Genomic DNA, 14,659 nt, shown 5'->3' with positions numbered 1-14,659 from the left:
AAGGATGCTCACAGAATGGCATGCACTGGTCAGTATAGTTGCCACACAGGAGAGAGGTAGAGGTTAAATCAGGACTGGAGACTATGTGCAGTCTGTTTGTCCTTGCTTTGCATGTGAGGTGCATATAAAAAGTGCTGGGTTATTTCTCTTGTCAAGTGCTTGGCTTACAGCGTTGAAACAAATATTGATCATTTTAATATAACATTGGGTCAAAATTGTTAGCCAGTTACAGAGTGGACTGAGAGGTGCCACCTCTTGATCACCATTTTGAACCAAGGAGCTCATCAGATCCCAAAGAATCTTTTCTATTGGATAAAACAAGAAATGGTAAGATGGTGAAATAATACTGTATGACAACATTGTATGCAGTGTTGTATGCTGAATGTGAATTTTGTAATCAAAATGTAATGTTTTTCAGTTAAAATTAGTCTCAAAAGACATGTAGTTGTTTAATTTTTTTTTTACAATGCTGGGAATTTCTGATGTAACATTATACTAAAATTAAAAAAAAAAAAAAAAAAAAAAAATATTTTCAGCAAATACTTTTTTTAGTGCCCAAAGTTATACTGTAGTTTTCAGCACATTTTTCTGATTATTTATGAGTCACGTTTATGCATTCTTGTTTGATGCAAAAGTTGACCTAGTGTGCTGAGGAAAACCCATAGCTCAAACCCATCCTGTTAAATTAATCCAGTGTGGGATCCGTCCAGATTTAACAGTGAACTGTGTATAGTATTAACCTAAATTGGGATGTCTTCAGCCCAGCAGTCTTTAGAGAGTCTGTGGTTTCTACCCACAGTCTATAAATAAGCAACTAAATTCACTTGGGAGGGACATCAGAAATGCATATTAGTTATTTATCTTTTACTATGTTGCTGCCAGTAACTTGGAGACAATCACCAGCACCGTAAAACTCTGAGGTTAATAAAACTATATAAAATGCAATGATAGGTGAACAGGAACGCTGCCTAATACAAATGTTTCTTGCTGTTGTTTCCCATATGACATTTGACTGATCAGTTTAGGTAAAACTTGTGATGTGTTTCATTTCCACTTTCATGTTGTAAAGCACCTCGTTACAATCAGAGTCTTTGCAAGTTCCTGATTTGGCCTTCTCTTTTTTTTCAAAATCCAAGAACTTTAGTCAGCAGCTTACTGTTGATACTCAGAATGTGAACACACAGTCAGGCAAGAAAATTACATATTTATCCACTTCTACTAATGCAAGTGGAAGTCAGTACTCCCTTCCCTGAAATGAGGCAGAACTTCCCGATGTGTTTAGTAAAACACTTTATTGTGCAACAGGTTCAAAGCATCAATCTATCAGTCGTATCTAACAGGAAGCAGCTGTGAAAGCTAAACACACCTCTTTTAAATGTGACTGTTACATAGACATTGTTCAAATCTAGACGCCACTGCTCACTAAACAGTAGCTTCAAACAAGGAAGCATCTTATCTCTGATGAGCAGTGGCCCATTTAAAAAGCTGTCAGCATTGCCTGCTGTGCGTTCATTGCTAATGTCAATGCCCTGTGAAAGCAGGATGTGGTTGTGCATGCAGACTACTTTCAAAATAACTCTACAATTGCTTTGTCCTTTTATAGTAAAGACCTCTCCGATTGCATTAAGTCTCATAGTCAGCAACCAAGTAACAAAAGAAAATTCTAAATTTCCCATTCTGAAATAAAATGGAACGATACAGAATAAGGTTGTTTAAAATATGTCTTCAGTATCTGCTGCTCTTTGAAATGTTATCTCAAAGGTCTTCATCAGTGAGGTTTAGGAAATGATGGGGGGAGTGTTTTACTTTCGCACAGCAAGTGTTGCAGTACTTGAAGCACATAATAAAAGTATAATACATGAAACGGTCAGAAGCTAATTTTCTTTGTCACTCCTTGCAGAGGCAATATAAAGAAGAGTGCACAGTCATGATACTTATATCCCTGATAAGTAAAGAGCGAATGTGCTCATTTTGTTGCAGAGCAATGTCCTGGTGGGAAAATGTTCATCCTTTTGATTGCAACAAGAAACTGCAAGAAACACGAATCCACAAATCCACAGAGGACCAAGGAGTTATCATACTTCCTGTTTGAGACAGTGCAGCACTTTGTCTTTATTTTTTACCAGCAATTCTATAGTTTACACACCCATGCATGTTGCTGTATTCTCAGCAAAGAGAGACCTCTTGTGACAGAAGAGGAATAGAACAAAATTCCACAAAGACAATGAATAACAATTAAAATATAACCCTCTAATTATGTGAATAAAACACAAACTTAAATATCTTTATTCTCAATGACCATGCTGTGAAAACTAAGTTATTTTACCTGTCATTTAAGTTTGTCCAAATATGTCTTGTAGTTTTTTCACAACTCAGTCGATATTCATTTCATACAAAGAGAAGATCAGTCAAACGGTCTTGGTCCCGGAGGATCCCCTGCACAAATGCTGCTTTAGTTAGAGATATAACACAGAAACATCAAAGCCACTGCCAGTTTTGTAATCCGTTTATGATTATTCATTCAATTACCTGTCTCTAACCTAAATGTGTGTGTAAAAATAGTTTTGTTTTACTACTGATATCTCGCAGGGGAGTGGTCATAAATTTCAAGGTAAATTTTATTCTGTCTTTTAAACATTTTTTTATTCAAAACTTGAAGTTTGATCCAGGACATGTGGGGGCGCTGTTGTGACGATCTTCCTGCACTTCAATGTATCTGACAGTCAACTCAGCAGCTCCATTGTACAGGTACATGAAACACATGCCAGAAATGTCAGTGATATAGACTCCAATTTCAAAATAGAAATAAAAGAGGCTCTTTAAGAAAAACAAAACAAATAAACAAACAAACCATGGATTGCAAAATTATGGACAAAAGTAATTTATAGATAACTGATTCTATCACTATCCCTGCACATCGTGTTGTCCAATATCACACAGTACAACAAAACCAACAAAGTTTTGATGTAAAAATATGACCTCTATTTAATCCCTCTGACCATCCTTCCATTTTCTGCTACACAGAGTTTGATTATTGCCCCCCTTTCCTGTCACATACTAATATTTCAGAGCATAAAACACAATCATTTGACAACGACAACTTTGGTAAATAAAATTTGTGCAAAGTCAATTTAGTATTTCAGTTGCATTTAATCTTTTTAGCCATTTATCAACTGAGTTGAGTGCTTTTGATCACTTCTCTGTTGCATAACCATGTGTTTAATAGTCTACTCTGTCCACAGAATATTAGTCTTGGTGATCACCATGACGTTTTTCTTTGTAAAATGTGAGACTGGCCTTTGTTTTCTTTATGAAAGAATCAAATGACTATGAAATGTGTTTATATAGGTAAAGATATTATTTTAAAATAGTAATTAAGTGAGTAAATAAGCAAGTAAGTAAATTAGTAAGTAAATTTAATTTATATAGCACCTTTCTCCAACATGAGTCACAAAGAACTTCACAGTAAAAATAATAAAAAACAAAAACACACCTAAATAATAGTACATAGGTTTAAAAAAACCGACTACATATTTGGACATATGATAAAAACCGAAACTAATATGATCAGACAAAGACATCATGACATAATGATTTCTCATATCTTTGTCTTAACAACTCAGAACATAATTTTATTTTAATAATAAAATTGTCTAAGGGGTCATTCCAGTGGCAGCGCCTTGTTATTGCGCTGTCAGTATCCTGAGTACTTTAGTTTTTTTTTCCCTCACTCAACCAACCTGAATCAAATAAAGGTTCATTAGCAGGCCTCTGCATAACTTTGCCATGCTGGGGAGACAGTTGAACCATTTCAATCAGTTGTGTTGAAGCAAAAACACATCTAAAACTGTATTGACCTCTGTCTTTAAGCTCTATGTCATGACATAGATGTTTGATTTTGTATATATTCGTGAGTCTGGATCAGCAAAACAGGAAATGAAACACAGAAACATTTCAACAGCAAACAAACAGCAAATCCTGCAGGTTTCACAGAATCACAGTCTGATCATTTGTTGAGTGAACAAAGAAGCTGGACCAAATGTCAGAGCTCTGTTTAGAAGTGTGCAAACTCATTAAACAAGTTTATGGCTGAACCAAGAATAAACATGTGTGAGACGGCAGAGCTTCATGTGTTACCCGTGAGCAAGACATCAAAGAGTGCTGCAGCAGCTAACAGCACGCCTCTGCATGTTTCTTTTACTTCCACAATTAGAGGATACAACTAATTACATGCATATCTCTTAAAAACATAGTGAAGGCAAACTAGCTGCCATGTATTTCTTGTTCATCTTGGCTTTCACAAACAGTGGTGGTATCACCCGGGCATACACATTTAAAACTGGATCCTGTCTCTTCCTGCATGGGTTTCAGGCAGACCAGTAAAGGATTAGAGTGAAAACCCAAACAAAATCCCCACCCCCACTTACAAACCCCCTCTTACTTTCCAACAGTCGCCCCCTATCTGTTTCAGAGCAGTGTCTTTTCGCAGAGTGTCAACCCACCTCCAGAAATTCAGAGGGGATGAAGGGGAAGCAAATTATGGGATACAAAGAGTAGCTGGAGCACAGAGAAGGGAGACTTTTAGCTTTGGTTCTGAACACACATGAAATCCAGCGTGCTTTGAGTTAAAGCTCAACCAAGACGTGTTCCTATCTGAGGAATTTAATGAAAGTGTATTTCAGGCAGGAACAGTCAAAACTCCCCAGACTGAAAGTCAGACTCTCGGAGAAACAAAGCAGCAGGGCTGTTCAACTTTTCAGACATGCAGGCATTTACTTTGATCGGTGCTTTTTTTATCCTGCTTAACAGCAGCACAGAAGCTTACAGGTAAGTCAGACTAACAAAGCAAGTGATGTTTTATGTGTTTTAACCCTATCTGCAGCTACATTTTATGTAGTTATACAAGAAATTAGCTCGAAAATAACCAAGGACATTGAGAATGGCACATAAACTGGCCGCTTCAAGATCTTTTTCTTCAGGTGAAGTTTAAAATGCTGTCCCTGAAAACAGATGATGAGTGTGAGTCTTCTAAATGTGGTGCAGCAACTGTTTGTATCCAAAGGGCACCTGTTGCACCAAGGAGCTCTTGCTCCCAGAGCTATTCCTGTTGATTTCTAGTCCAGTCTCAGATTCCTCCTCTCCCTCGGGGGCAAGCTGCTTTTAGAATTCCAGGTCCCACAACATCTAAACATCTGGGATATCAGACTTTACCTTCAAGCTTTAAAATAAAGACAATAAAGGTGAGAAGTGCAGCCTTTAGATTTAGCTTTTTTAGATATTTTCAGTAATTCAGTCAGTGGCACATAAAAAAAAAAATAATAATAATAATTCAACTAAAAATACATTTCTGCAATGTAATCTTTGCTTACTGTGGGTTATTTTAAGCGTAATGCTGAGCCCTTCCACACAACTGAGAATGGCTTGACACCAGAAATGCATTTGACTCCAGAACTCCCACAAAGATAAAAGTACAGCTGAAAACTGGCTTGTGCATGCGGTATCAATATGCATCATGTGGAGAGTCTAATTTGTGCTTTCCTCCATCCTGTCTGCTGGATGTTGCTCCGCAGGAAGCCCTATTTCTCTCCTTAAACAGGCTAAAGAGCAGACACGTTTTACTAGTTGTTTGCTTTCAAGGTATTAATCAAAAACAGATGCTGCAGCAATACCTTCCTTGAGAAAGGGTTTTTTTTTTTTGTTGGAAGACTTTTGGATACAAAAGGGGAGAGTTTTTAATGAAAAATAATTTTCACCACTGTGTTACTGTGGCTCTCTACATAATTTTGCTTGCGTAGAAACTTAAATCGTTTCTGAGTGTTTGATTCTCGAAACAGAGCATATCATTAATAATATGGCAGATAAAATACCCATTTCCTCACTGCTTCTCCCACAAAGGCACCATCGACAAGTTCATACTGGAAGCCAAGCAGGAGTGTGTCGCTATGGAAGGAGGCTGGATTGCTGCTATGGCTGGGTGAAAAACAATAAAGGGCAGTGCGAGGGTAGGATCTTTACATAATTAAATGAAATTAGAATTTACTAATATTTTCTGGGGGGGAAAATGGATAGAAAGCAACCACACACTGTATTTTTCTGGAAGTGATGTGATAGACCAATAAATAAAATAATGAATAGTTCTGAAGTGGAAGGAAAAAGGATTTATGGTTTTCAAATACAAATCTGAAAAGTGTGTCATATAATTGCATGCAACCACTTTTTGGAAGGTGTTTAGCGCCATCCATCTACTTTAGACCAAAACATTTACCCCTATTGAAGCATGTTGTTGTCCTCACCATGCTTTATTATAGGGATGGTGTGTTCAGGGTGATGAAGTGTTAGTTTGTTGCCACACTTAGAATTTGGTATGCAAGCTAAGATATTCAATTTTGCTCTTATCTGACCAGAGCACCCTCTTCCACTTTTGCTTTGTGTCCTACTAGGATTTTAAATTAATGTTTTTCATGTTTGGCAGACAATAATGCCTTGGTAGGTTTGTCCTTATGCCATAGTCATAACGTTTTTTCAATGCTAGATTGAATAGTAATCTGTTAGATGTTTGAAGCTTGGGAAAACCTAATATTAGGTTCTTCCACATCTTTCTCCCTAATCTGTTGTGCTCCTGGGTCTTCATGATGCTGTCTGTTCAATAATATCCCTCAACAAATCTCCAAGGCCTTCACTGAACTGCTTTATTTACACCAGCTAGCATACACATAAACTCTGTTTACCAGGTAACTAATTAGTTGCACTACATTTTCTTTGGTAATGTCAGACTGAAGTGAACTAAATACAAATGTACAACACACCTTTTATTCAGACATTGTTTTGAAAACCATTCAGAAATTTTCTCTCACTTTACAATTATGTGTAACTTTGTGTTTGTCTAGATTTAACACTGCTAGTTTGTTCTAAAACCCAATGCAATTTGTGGTTGTAACTAGACAAAATGTAGAAAGATTCAAGGGATATGTTGTTTTTTTTGCAAGATACTGGGAGAATACTGCTTCTCATCCTTTTGAATGTTGTTCTTTTCATCAAAATTTCTTGACCCACAAAATCCGGAGGAAATGCGGTGTGGTTTGACTGCAGTCCACCACTCTTGACCACTAATATGTCTAGTATATCGTGGTATTTTCTCTGTGTCAAATGTTTTACCAGCTCAGTGCGAGCACGGCTGCAAGCATGGAGAGTGTGTTGGCCCCAACAAATGCAAGTGCTTTCCTGGATACACTGGAAAAACATGTAATCAAGGTGGGTATTCCAGGTCAGTGAGGAAGGGGATGGGTAACATAGGTCTGACTGGGTTCAATTTGTTAAAGTACATTATTTTTCCACACCAATTTTGGATGTTTAAACTTAGATGTAAATGTGGTCCCTTTGGGTTTTGATTTTTTTTTTAGATCTGAATGAGTGTGGCCTAAAACCTCGTCCCTGTGAGCATCGCTGCATGAACACTCATGGTAGCTACAAGTGCTACTGTCTAAATGGATACATGCTAATGTCTGATGGATCGTGTGCAAGTGAGTTCCTTTCCTCCCTCTCGTGTACAATTACTTAAAATGTAAAATAAAATTCAAAAATCAATGTCTGATTTTGTGAGTATTATGGTAATGCGCTCAGATTCCAGAACGTGCTCTATCGCTCACTGCCAGTATGGATGTGAGGAAGTAGAGGGGGAGATTCGCTGCCTCTGTCCATCTGCAGGTCTTCAACTAGGCCAAGATGAGAGAACATGTGTAGGTGAGCTGCCATGTTAACAAGGAGTACTATTCAACTTCAAAATAAGGAATAAAGAGAATGACTTTGCCTTTCAAAGTCTCATGTGGAATACTCATTTTTCAAGATAAGTTTGTAACTGTACACTGTCAGGCTGGTAGATTATAAATGCAATAAGGTTCTATTCTTTTCTGTTTGAGCTATGACTGAGCCAGACTACACATAGATCACAAAATCCTAAAACGTCCTCCTCTTCCAGTTTTAGATTACCTCATTTCAATAGTGATTCTGATCTAACACTTTCAGCAGTAATTTGACAAGAAAAGCAGACTTTCACTTTTAAGGTAAGCCAAAATCTAACTGAGCCCATACAGCCTGTACAGTGCTGATGGGACACATTCTGACCTTTTACTCCACATTAAATTTCAACTTTGGCTGCACCAGATTGGATGCAAAAAACATGCCCAGACCTTTAGTGGTTAACTACGGATTGAGATATCTATTATCAAACATAGAAGTAACAAGAAAGTCAAAGCTATGTGGCTTAATGAGAATGAAAATAAAATATAAAATCTAATTTATGTACCCGTCAATAAGGAGCTTAACTTCAACAAAAATGTTACCTTGTTGTATATCTTTTTTTTTCTCTTCAGATATTGATGAATGCACAACTGGGAAGAACCTGTGCCCATACAACAGACAATGTGTGAACACCTTTGGCAGCTACTACTGCAAGTGCCAGAATGGCTATGATCTGAAATACGTCAATGGAAAATATGACTGTGTAGGTGGGTCTACAAGGTGTTCTTTAAGGTGAAACGTCTGCTATTAATGAGGCTTATGAAAGTACAAGCAGTGTCCTCCTGATTGCAGATCTTGATGAGTGTGCGGATGAAACCCACAAGTGCAGCCAACATGCTGCCTGTCTGAACACTCATGGATCCTACAGGTGTAGGTGCAAACCTGGTTTCAGAGGCAATGGCTTTGAATGCTCTGGTAAGGCAATATTTTAAAACAATTACTTTTATGCATACTTCTCAAACTGCACAGAAACAAGTAAGAAGCAGAAGGATGAGGGCTTCCCCTGATCAAAGCAGCCAGTCAGACTGGTCAGACGTAGTTTGCAGCTGCACATTTCATTTAGATTATTTAACCATCAGCAAGCAGGAACACAGCCAAGGCTAGTTTCCTGCTTTTGGAGTTGACTCGATGTTAAAGACTTTAAGAGACTTGGATTGAAAACACACCTGTGTAAATATGAAACTTTATTGTAACCAGCTCACTTTAGAGAGAATGAGAAGAAAAGACAAAGCTGCGCTCTTTGAAGTAGGACTGAGATCACAATAAACAAAGACTCTCCAGGTCAGAGGTTTCAGCACAAATGAAGATGCGTTTATTTTTTTATAGCCAAGCCATTTTATCAGAGGTCATGGGATGGAGACAAAGGCAGTGCAGATGATTCCCTCAATGGTGAGATGATATGTGAGGATGATTTTTTTCCAATGCTTTACCTTTCCTTATGTTGGCTTATTTTGTCTCTGTCTTGCTCGCTGCTGGAAATGTGCCATCACAATAGCCATTGCTTCAAAACTTCCAGCATGGCAGAGCTGATACAGTATGAGACATCACTTTTGCATGTAAAGCACTAATTTACGTTTTGCATTCATGATTTAATTTTAACAGCCACTCTTAATCAGCATGTAGATTTCACATACTGCTTTTTGTTCTGCTTTTGTAAAAAAAAAAAAAAAGTGACATTATTGGTAAGAAGCTGCAAGGAAGCCGGGAGCAAAAAGAGCAGCTGCAGAATGGATACAAACAACAAACAGGTCCTGGTAAAATACTAATTTTTAAATGCACATCCATGTGTGTGTTTCGCTTCCCTTTCCTGTCTGCAGTCATCCCAGACTCCCAGGTGAGGCCAGAGATCCTGGGAGGAAAGTTAAGCAACGAGGAGATAAAAAACGCCATCCCCGGAACAGTCCCGACGCCGTCCCCCAAAGTCCTCCATCAACCTTTCGACTACGATGGAGAGGCCTATGTTGGGACCCCGACGAAGGAAAGAAAAGAGAAATTTCCTGAGGAGAAGGAGGAAGAAGAGGAAGAAGAAGAAAACCAGCTCAACCCAAGAGGAGATGTTTTCAGTGAGTGTCTTCTCTTTAGCTGTCCTGTTGTAAATCACAGACAGAAATTCTGGTCTATGTTCAACACATTGACCAGCAGCTGAAATAAACATCAGCTCAAGATGAAGCTCTTGACCAAAAAGCAGTAAAGGAAGGGCTGATGCCTCCGACTGCATTACCTTTGACTCTGAGCCTCGGAGGTTGGCTAATGAATGGGTTCCCATTGCACTAAAAATAGAAATATACTTGAATATTAATGTAAAGCATCAAAAATAGTGTTATTGGGCATGCTGCGGTGGCGTAGGGGATGGCGCGACCCAAGTTTGAAGGCCTTGAGTCCTCGACGCGGCCGTCGCGGGTTTGATTCCCGGACCCGACGACATTTGCTGCATGTCTTCCCCCCTCTACTTCCCCCGTTCCTGTCAGCCTACTGTCATATAAGGGACACTAGAGCCCACAAAAAGACCCCCTGGAGGGGAAAAAAAATATAGTGTTATTGCTGTGACCACCATTGGTGTGTGGGTGTGAATGCATGAATGACTGCAGTGTGAAGCGGTTTGGGGTTTTGGGTTGATAAAGCACTTTGCAAGTACAAAGCCAGTGACCATTTACCATTTACTGTCAACTCTGACCTGCTGGTAAAATGTTTAGATTCTCTCACACTATATTTGTCAAAGGAAGAGAGATAGAAATAACCGGATGAGAAGCCAGCCAATGTAGAACTGATATAATATTTATCTTTATCAGATATAAATGCATAGAGCAAAGAGGTCATATTGTAGCATTCATTTCTCTTAGAAACCTAACACCTGAGGTTGCCTTTCACCTCCTTGCTTGATCTTTGTGAAAATACAAGCCTCTGTGTTAGACCTGTGATAGCAAGAGGAGACAAGTCCCAAGACATCCATCACCTCTGGGATGGATTTTTTATTTTTTTGCTCTTGTGGCATGTGCAAGCCTAAGGATAAAACTCATCTTGAGCATGCTTCCTAGCCTCACAATGCAGAGTAGGAGGGAAGGACGACTGTGAAGTCCCCACAAGCCTTTTATTATGTTTTCCCCAAAACAGCTGTTGTGCTAAAGACCTGCCTCCCAGTAGGAAAAGCCTGTCATCACCACTCTAGGCCTCTCTAACACCAGCCCCACTGTGAGCTGAGCAGGTTCAGCAACCCCAGCTGTCACTCATCTGAGTCTCAAAGGGCTGCTTTTCACATGTGGTGGTTTATTGCAAGAACTTTAAAAAGCTTGGAGTGTGGGGTTCAAACCTAAAGTTGAAGCTCCTTTTTAAAACGTTATGGCAAATGGAGAACAGGTCTCTAAATCTGTTGGTTAAAAGCCCCATTGGACCATTGATAATATCAGAATCTCTATTTGGAATGCTAAAGAAGATACAACTTTGTCTGATTTACTTTTCTTACTATGTTGAAATGTTTACTTACACAAACCTATTTAAAAATCATTACCTGTGCCATTATTAACCCTCTCTTCAGGATTGTTCATGAAAGTAAGGCTATTAGCCGAGTCCATGCCTCCCTCTGTCACAGTCTGTGAAAACATAATTTCTTTCAATGTCCCGATTGGTACATATAGATAGTTCTCCCACATTCCAGCTTAAACAAGAGAAGAGGTCATATGCCTGGCCCCACATAGGTTCTGTCTGATTCTCAGCAAACAGAGTCTAATCTCCCTATTCTCAGCAGGACGCTGGGGCTGCCTACTCATCACAGAGTTGTCAACTCTCTGTTGACTGGATATCTATAAAAGCAATAGATCAAGATCAAGAAGGAACGATTGTAAATGTTCCCATTTCAGGGATAGAGGAGTCAATAGGACAGTCAATGTAAATAAGCTGCTATTCAAACAAAATACATAGAATTAGAAACATAGAATTTGCTTAGGGAGCAAGTAGCTGAAAACCCCTGTTTTATATAACATTTGTGCTATAAAATTTATAAAACCCCAATTTTCTGTTTTATACTACACTCGATTGTTTTTTATTGAAAAGACCATTGTTCAAATATCATAAACAAAAAGGGAGTGATGATTTCATCACTTAATCTGTAAAGCAGGTTAAGTGATGAATGCCCAAGCATTTTATTTTATTTTTAAAATAATCGTACGGTTTTACATGCTAGTTATTTTATTTATTTTTTTTGGCTGGGGTCTATTTTTACACCTAAATATGTGATGCTGGAGGAGGAAATGTCCAAGGAGGGGATATAGATGGAGCCACTGGATTTACAAAGTGTGACCTTTGTTTGAAAAAAATTTTGTTTTAAATCTATTTGACAGCATATAAATAAAGACTTTTGTGTTAATGACTTTTTGATTATATAAAGATTTAATCTATAGTGTTGACCTTGTAAATGGTTTCAGACTGGCCAGATTCTGAGCAGGTCTTAGCTTAAACATTATTTCTAACCTTGATTCTGTGTTTCCAAACTGTGGTATTTCAAACTGATGTTTAGTTCAGCTAATGGCAATTTGGCCAAACCCCAGTTCAAAAGGGAAAAAAAGCTTTTTTTTTTTCTTAAAAAGTTAAATCATGTCAAAAAACTTCAAACTTTCAAAGCTTGAAAAATCAATGGACAAGAAAAATTCTCTGTTTATTTATTTATTTTTTCTTCTCTAAATTCAGTATCAGAGGACTTTGAGTCAGTGTTTGGCCCGGCCACAGAAGTCAAAGAAATCTACATTGAACCACCTCAGGAAGGTAATCAAAAGCATGTAAGAAGACACAATAAAAATGGTCTGTGGGTGGCCGACTGTAAAAGTGTACAACTGTTTTACTTTTCTTCCAACTAGAATATTTCCTGGACTGCAACTTTGATCAGGGAGCCTGTGAATGGGTCCAAGATAAAACTGATGACATGGACTGGACTGTGGCATACCGTACTAAGGGTGACGAAAGAGTGTTGCAAAATATTTATTGCTTGTTTAGATACAGCTACTAATATACCATTAAATCCACTCAGGTGGTGAGTACTACATGGCTTTGAGCGGGCTGATTGGTGGCAGAGGAGATGTGGCCAAGCTGAAATTGCTTCTCGGTGACCAAGCCCAACATGGCAGCTTCTGCCTGACCTTTGACTACCGTGTGGTAGGTCATGACGTAGGTTCGATCAGGGTGCTCCTGGACAACAATGCTTACCCTGTTTGGGGAGCCAAAGCAAAAACCAGAGCTGGCAAACAGAATTCCTCACTGTGGCCTGGAAGGAAGAGGCCCCACAGTCTGTGAGTCACTCTTTTATGAAAAACATTTTTCTTAGATTATTGTCATCATGAAGAAATTGACTTTAATAACAGTTATGCACGAACATCACAACAAATATTTGACGTCCCGTCAAATATGTAGATCTACAATTCTGTTTATTCGACTGGAGTGTATTAAAACACATTTTTCGACTTAATAATACAATGATTCAACCAAATGTCTTTCAGATTATCTTTGAAGCTCAACGCGGCAAAGGCATTGGAGGCGAAATAGGGTTGGATAATGTTGTGCTGACCTCAGGGCCCTGTCAAGAGGACGCAGGTCCAATCTTTTAGGAAAAAAAAAAACAACAAGGATTTTTGTGCTTCAATAACCTGCACAGTCAGATTATGTACAACAAGAGCATGCAAGTTTGCTTTCACTCCATACTGGTACATTGATCTGAACAGTCTTTATCTTAAGTTAATAGCTAGTCTAAATAAAACACAAATGACTCATATCTCAGGAACAGATGGTAGAGCTAACTTCATCAGTTTGTTTCAACAGTTTTCTGCTTAACTTGCATTGTGTATGTGACAGTATGTTAGTGAAGTAAACCACATAAAATGCAAGATGTAATATGAATGAAATTGTAGATGACTTAAGTTTTTGAAGGCTTTTTTGTTGAAACAATAAAAAGTGTCAGTGCATATATACTGCAACATTTGTATTGAAAATATGGTATATGGTTACAATAAACATGTTTTTTTCTAATAGTGGGAAAGATTGATCTTTTTAATAAATTTTTTTTCTATTGAATCGTGAAAAACATAAAAAAATATATTTCCTCTATGTATTTCATGTTAGTTAAATAAAATGTACACTGGAAGACAGCTTGTCTTCCAGCATCCCCTTGCATTTAGCTTCATCTGTCTCTCTATCAAATGGTCAGTTGCAAAAAGCACCAGCACAACATGACCTAGATTATGTCTTGTTTCTCCATTGGGATGTTGTATTTACAGTTTTATTTTTCTGACACATACAATGTTTGGCAATGTATTCCCTAAAAAAACATAATATTATTCTTATAAGACCAGATTACCTTCTTGCAGATGTTTGATGTGTCCCCACATTGCTTGTAGCAAACATTAAACAATACTCTATGGTTTTCTTTCAAAAATGTTACAATCTTGCCACTCTTTCAGAAACGCAAGACTTGTGGAATGCAAAAGTTATAGTTATTCTGGCAACAGATTTTGTTCTTCTACTAAAGCTGTGTGTCTTTGTTTGAAGCTCCTTCAGAGTCGTTATGAGCATAGCTGCTTCTCTTGCACAGCCCATCAATTTAAGTGGATTTCTCTATCTTCTTAGGCTTTCCCAGTTGTGTCTTACATTTTCGGTTAGATTTTAGAATGATGAACTGAGCAGTACCCGGTGAATTTCTTGAAGTTTAGAATATTGTTTTATAACCTAACACCACTTTAAATTACTGCACAGGGTTATCTGTGATTTACCTGGCATGTATTCTGATCTTCCTTATGCAGCATGTTTACTAATGTGTTTGAACAACCGAGAACTCTAAGACAAACTGGATGTGTTATGCAGGAAACTAGTTCCACTGGAAACA

At 38.1% G+C, this 14,659-nt stretch overlaps 1 protein-coding gene across 1 annotated transcript; it reads left to right on the top strand.

Annotated features, from left to right (window-relative positions):
- The first annotated feature begins 4,474 nt into the window (after positions 1 to 4,474).
- egfl6 (EGF-like-domain, multiple 6) lies at positions 4,475 to 13,927 on the top strand. The gene is given in 14 exon segments (XM_044132387.1): positions 4,475 to 4,827; positions 5,896 to 6,002; positions 7,159 to 7,251; positions 7,401 to 7,520; positions 7,621 to 7,740; positions 8,370 to 8,504; positions 8,590 to 8,712; positions 9,124 to 9,186; positions 9,615 to 9,860; positions 12,478 to 12,552; positions 12,645 to 12,740; positions 12,815 to 12,997; positions 13,000 to 13,073; positions 13,281 to 13,927. Coding segments are annotated over 14 exon segments (1,608 nt in total). The 5' UTR covers positions 4,475 to 4,762; the 3' UTR covers positions 13,389 to 13,927.
- The last annotated feature ends 732 nt before the right edge of the window (positions 13,928 to 14,659 follow it).

This window comes from Gambusia affinis, linkage group LG11 (genome assembly GCF_019740435.1).
Source record: "Gambusia affinis linkage group LG11, SWU_Gaff_1.0, whole genome shotgun sequence".
Classification (NCBI taxonomy): Eukaryota; Metazoa; Chordata; class Actinopteri; order Cyprinodontiformes; family Poeciliidae; genus Gambusia; species Gambusia affinis.
Note: the sequence above shows the minus strand (reverse complement) of the source record. Positions and strands in the feature narration are given on the sequence as shown.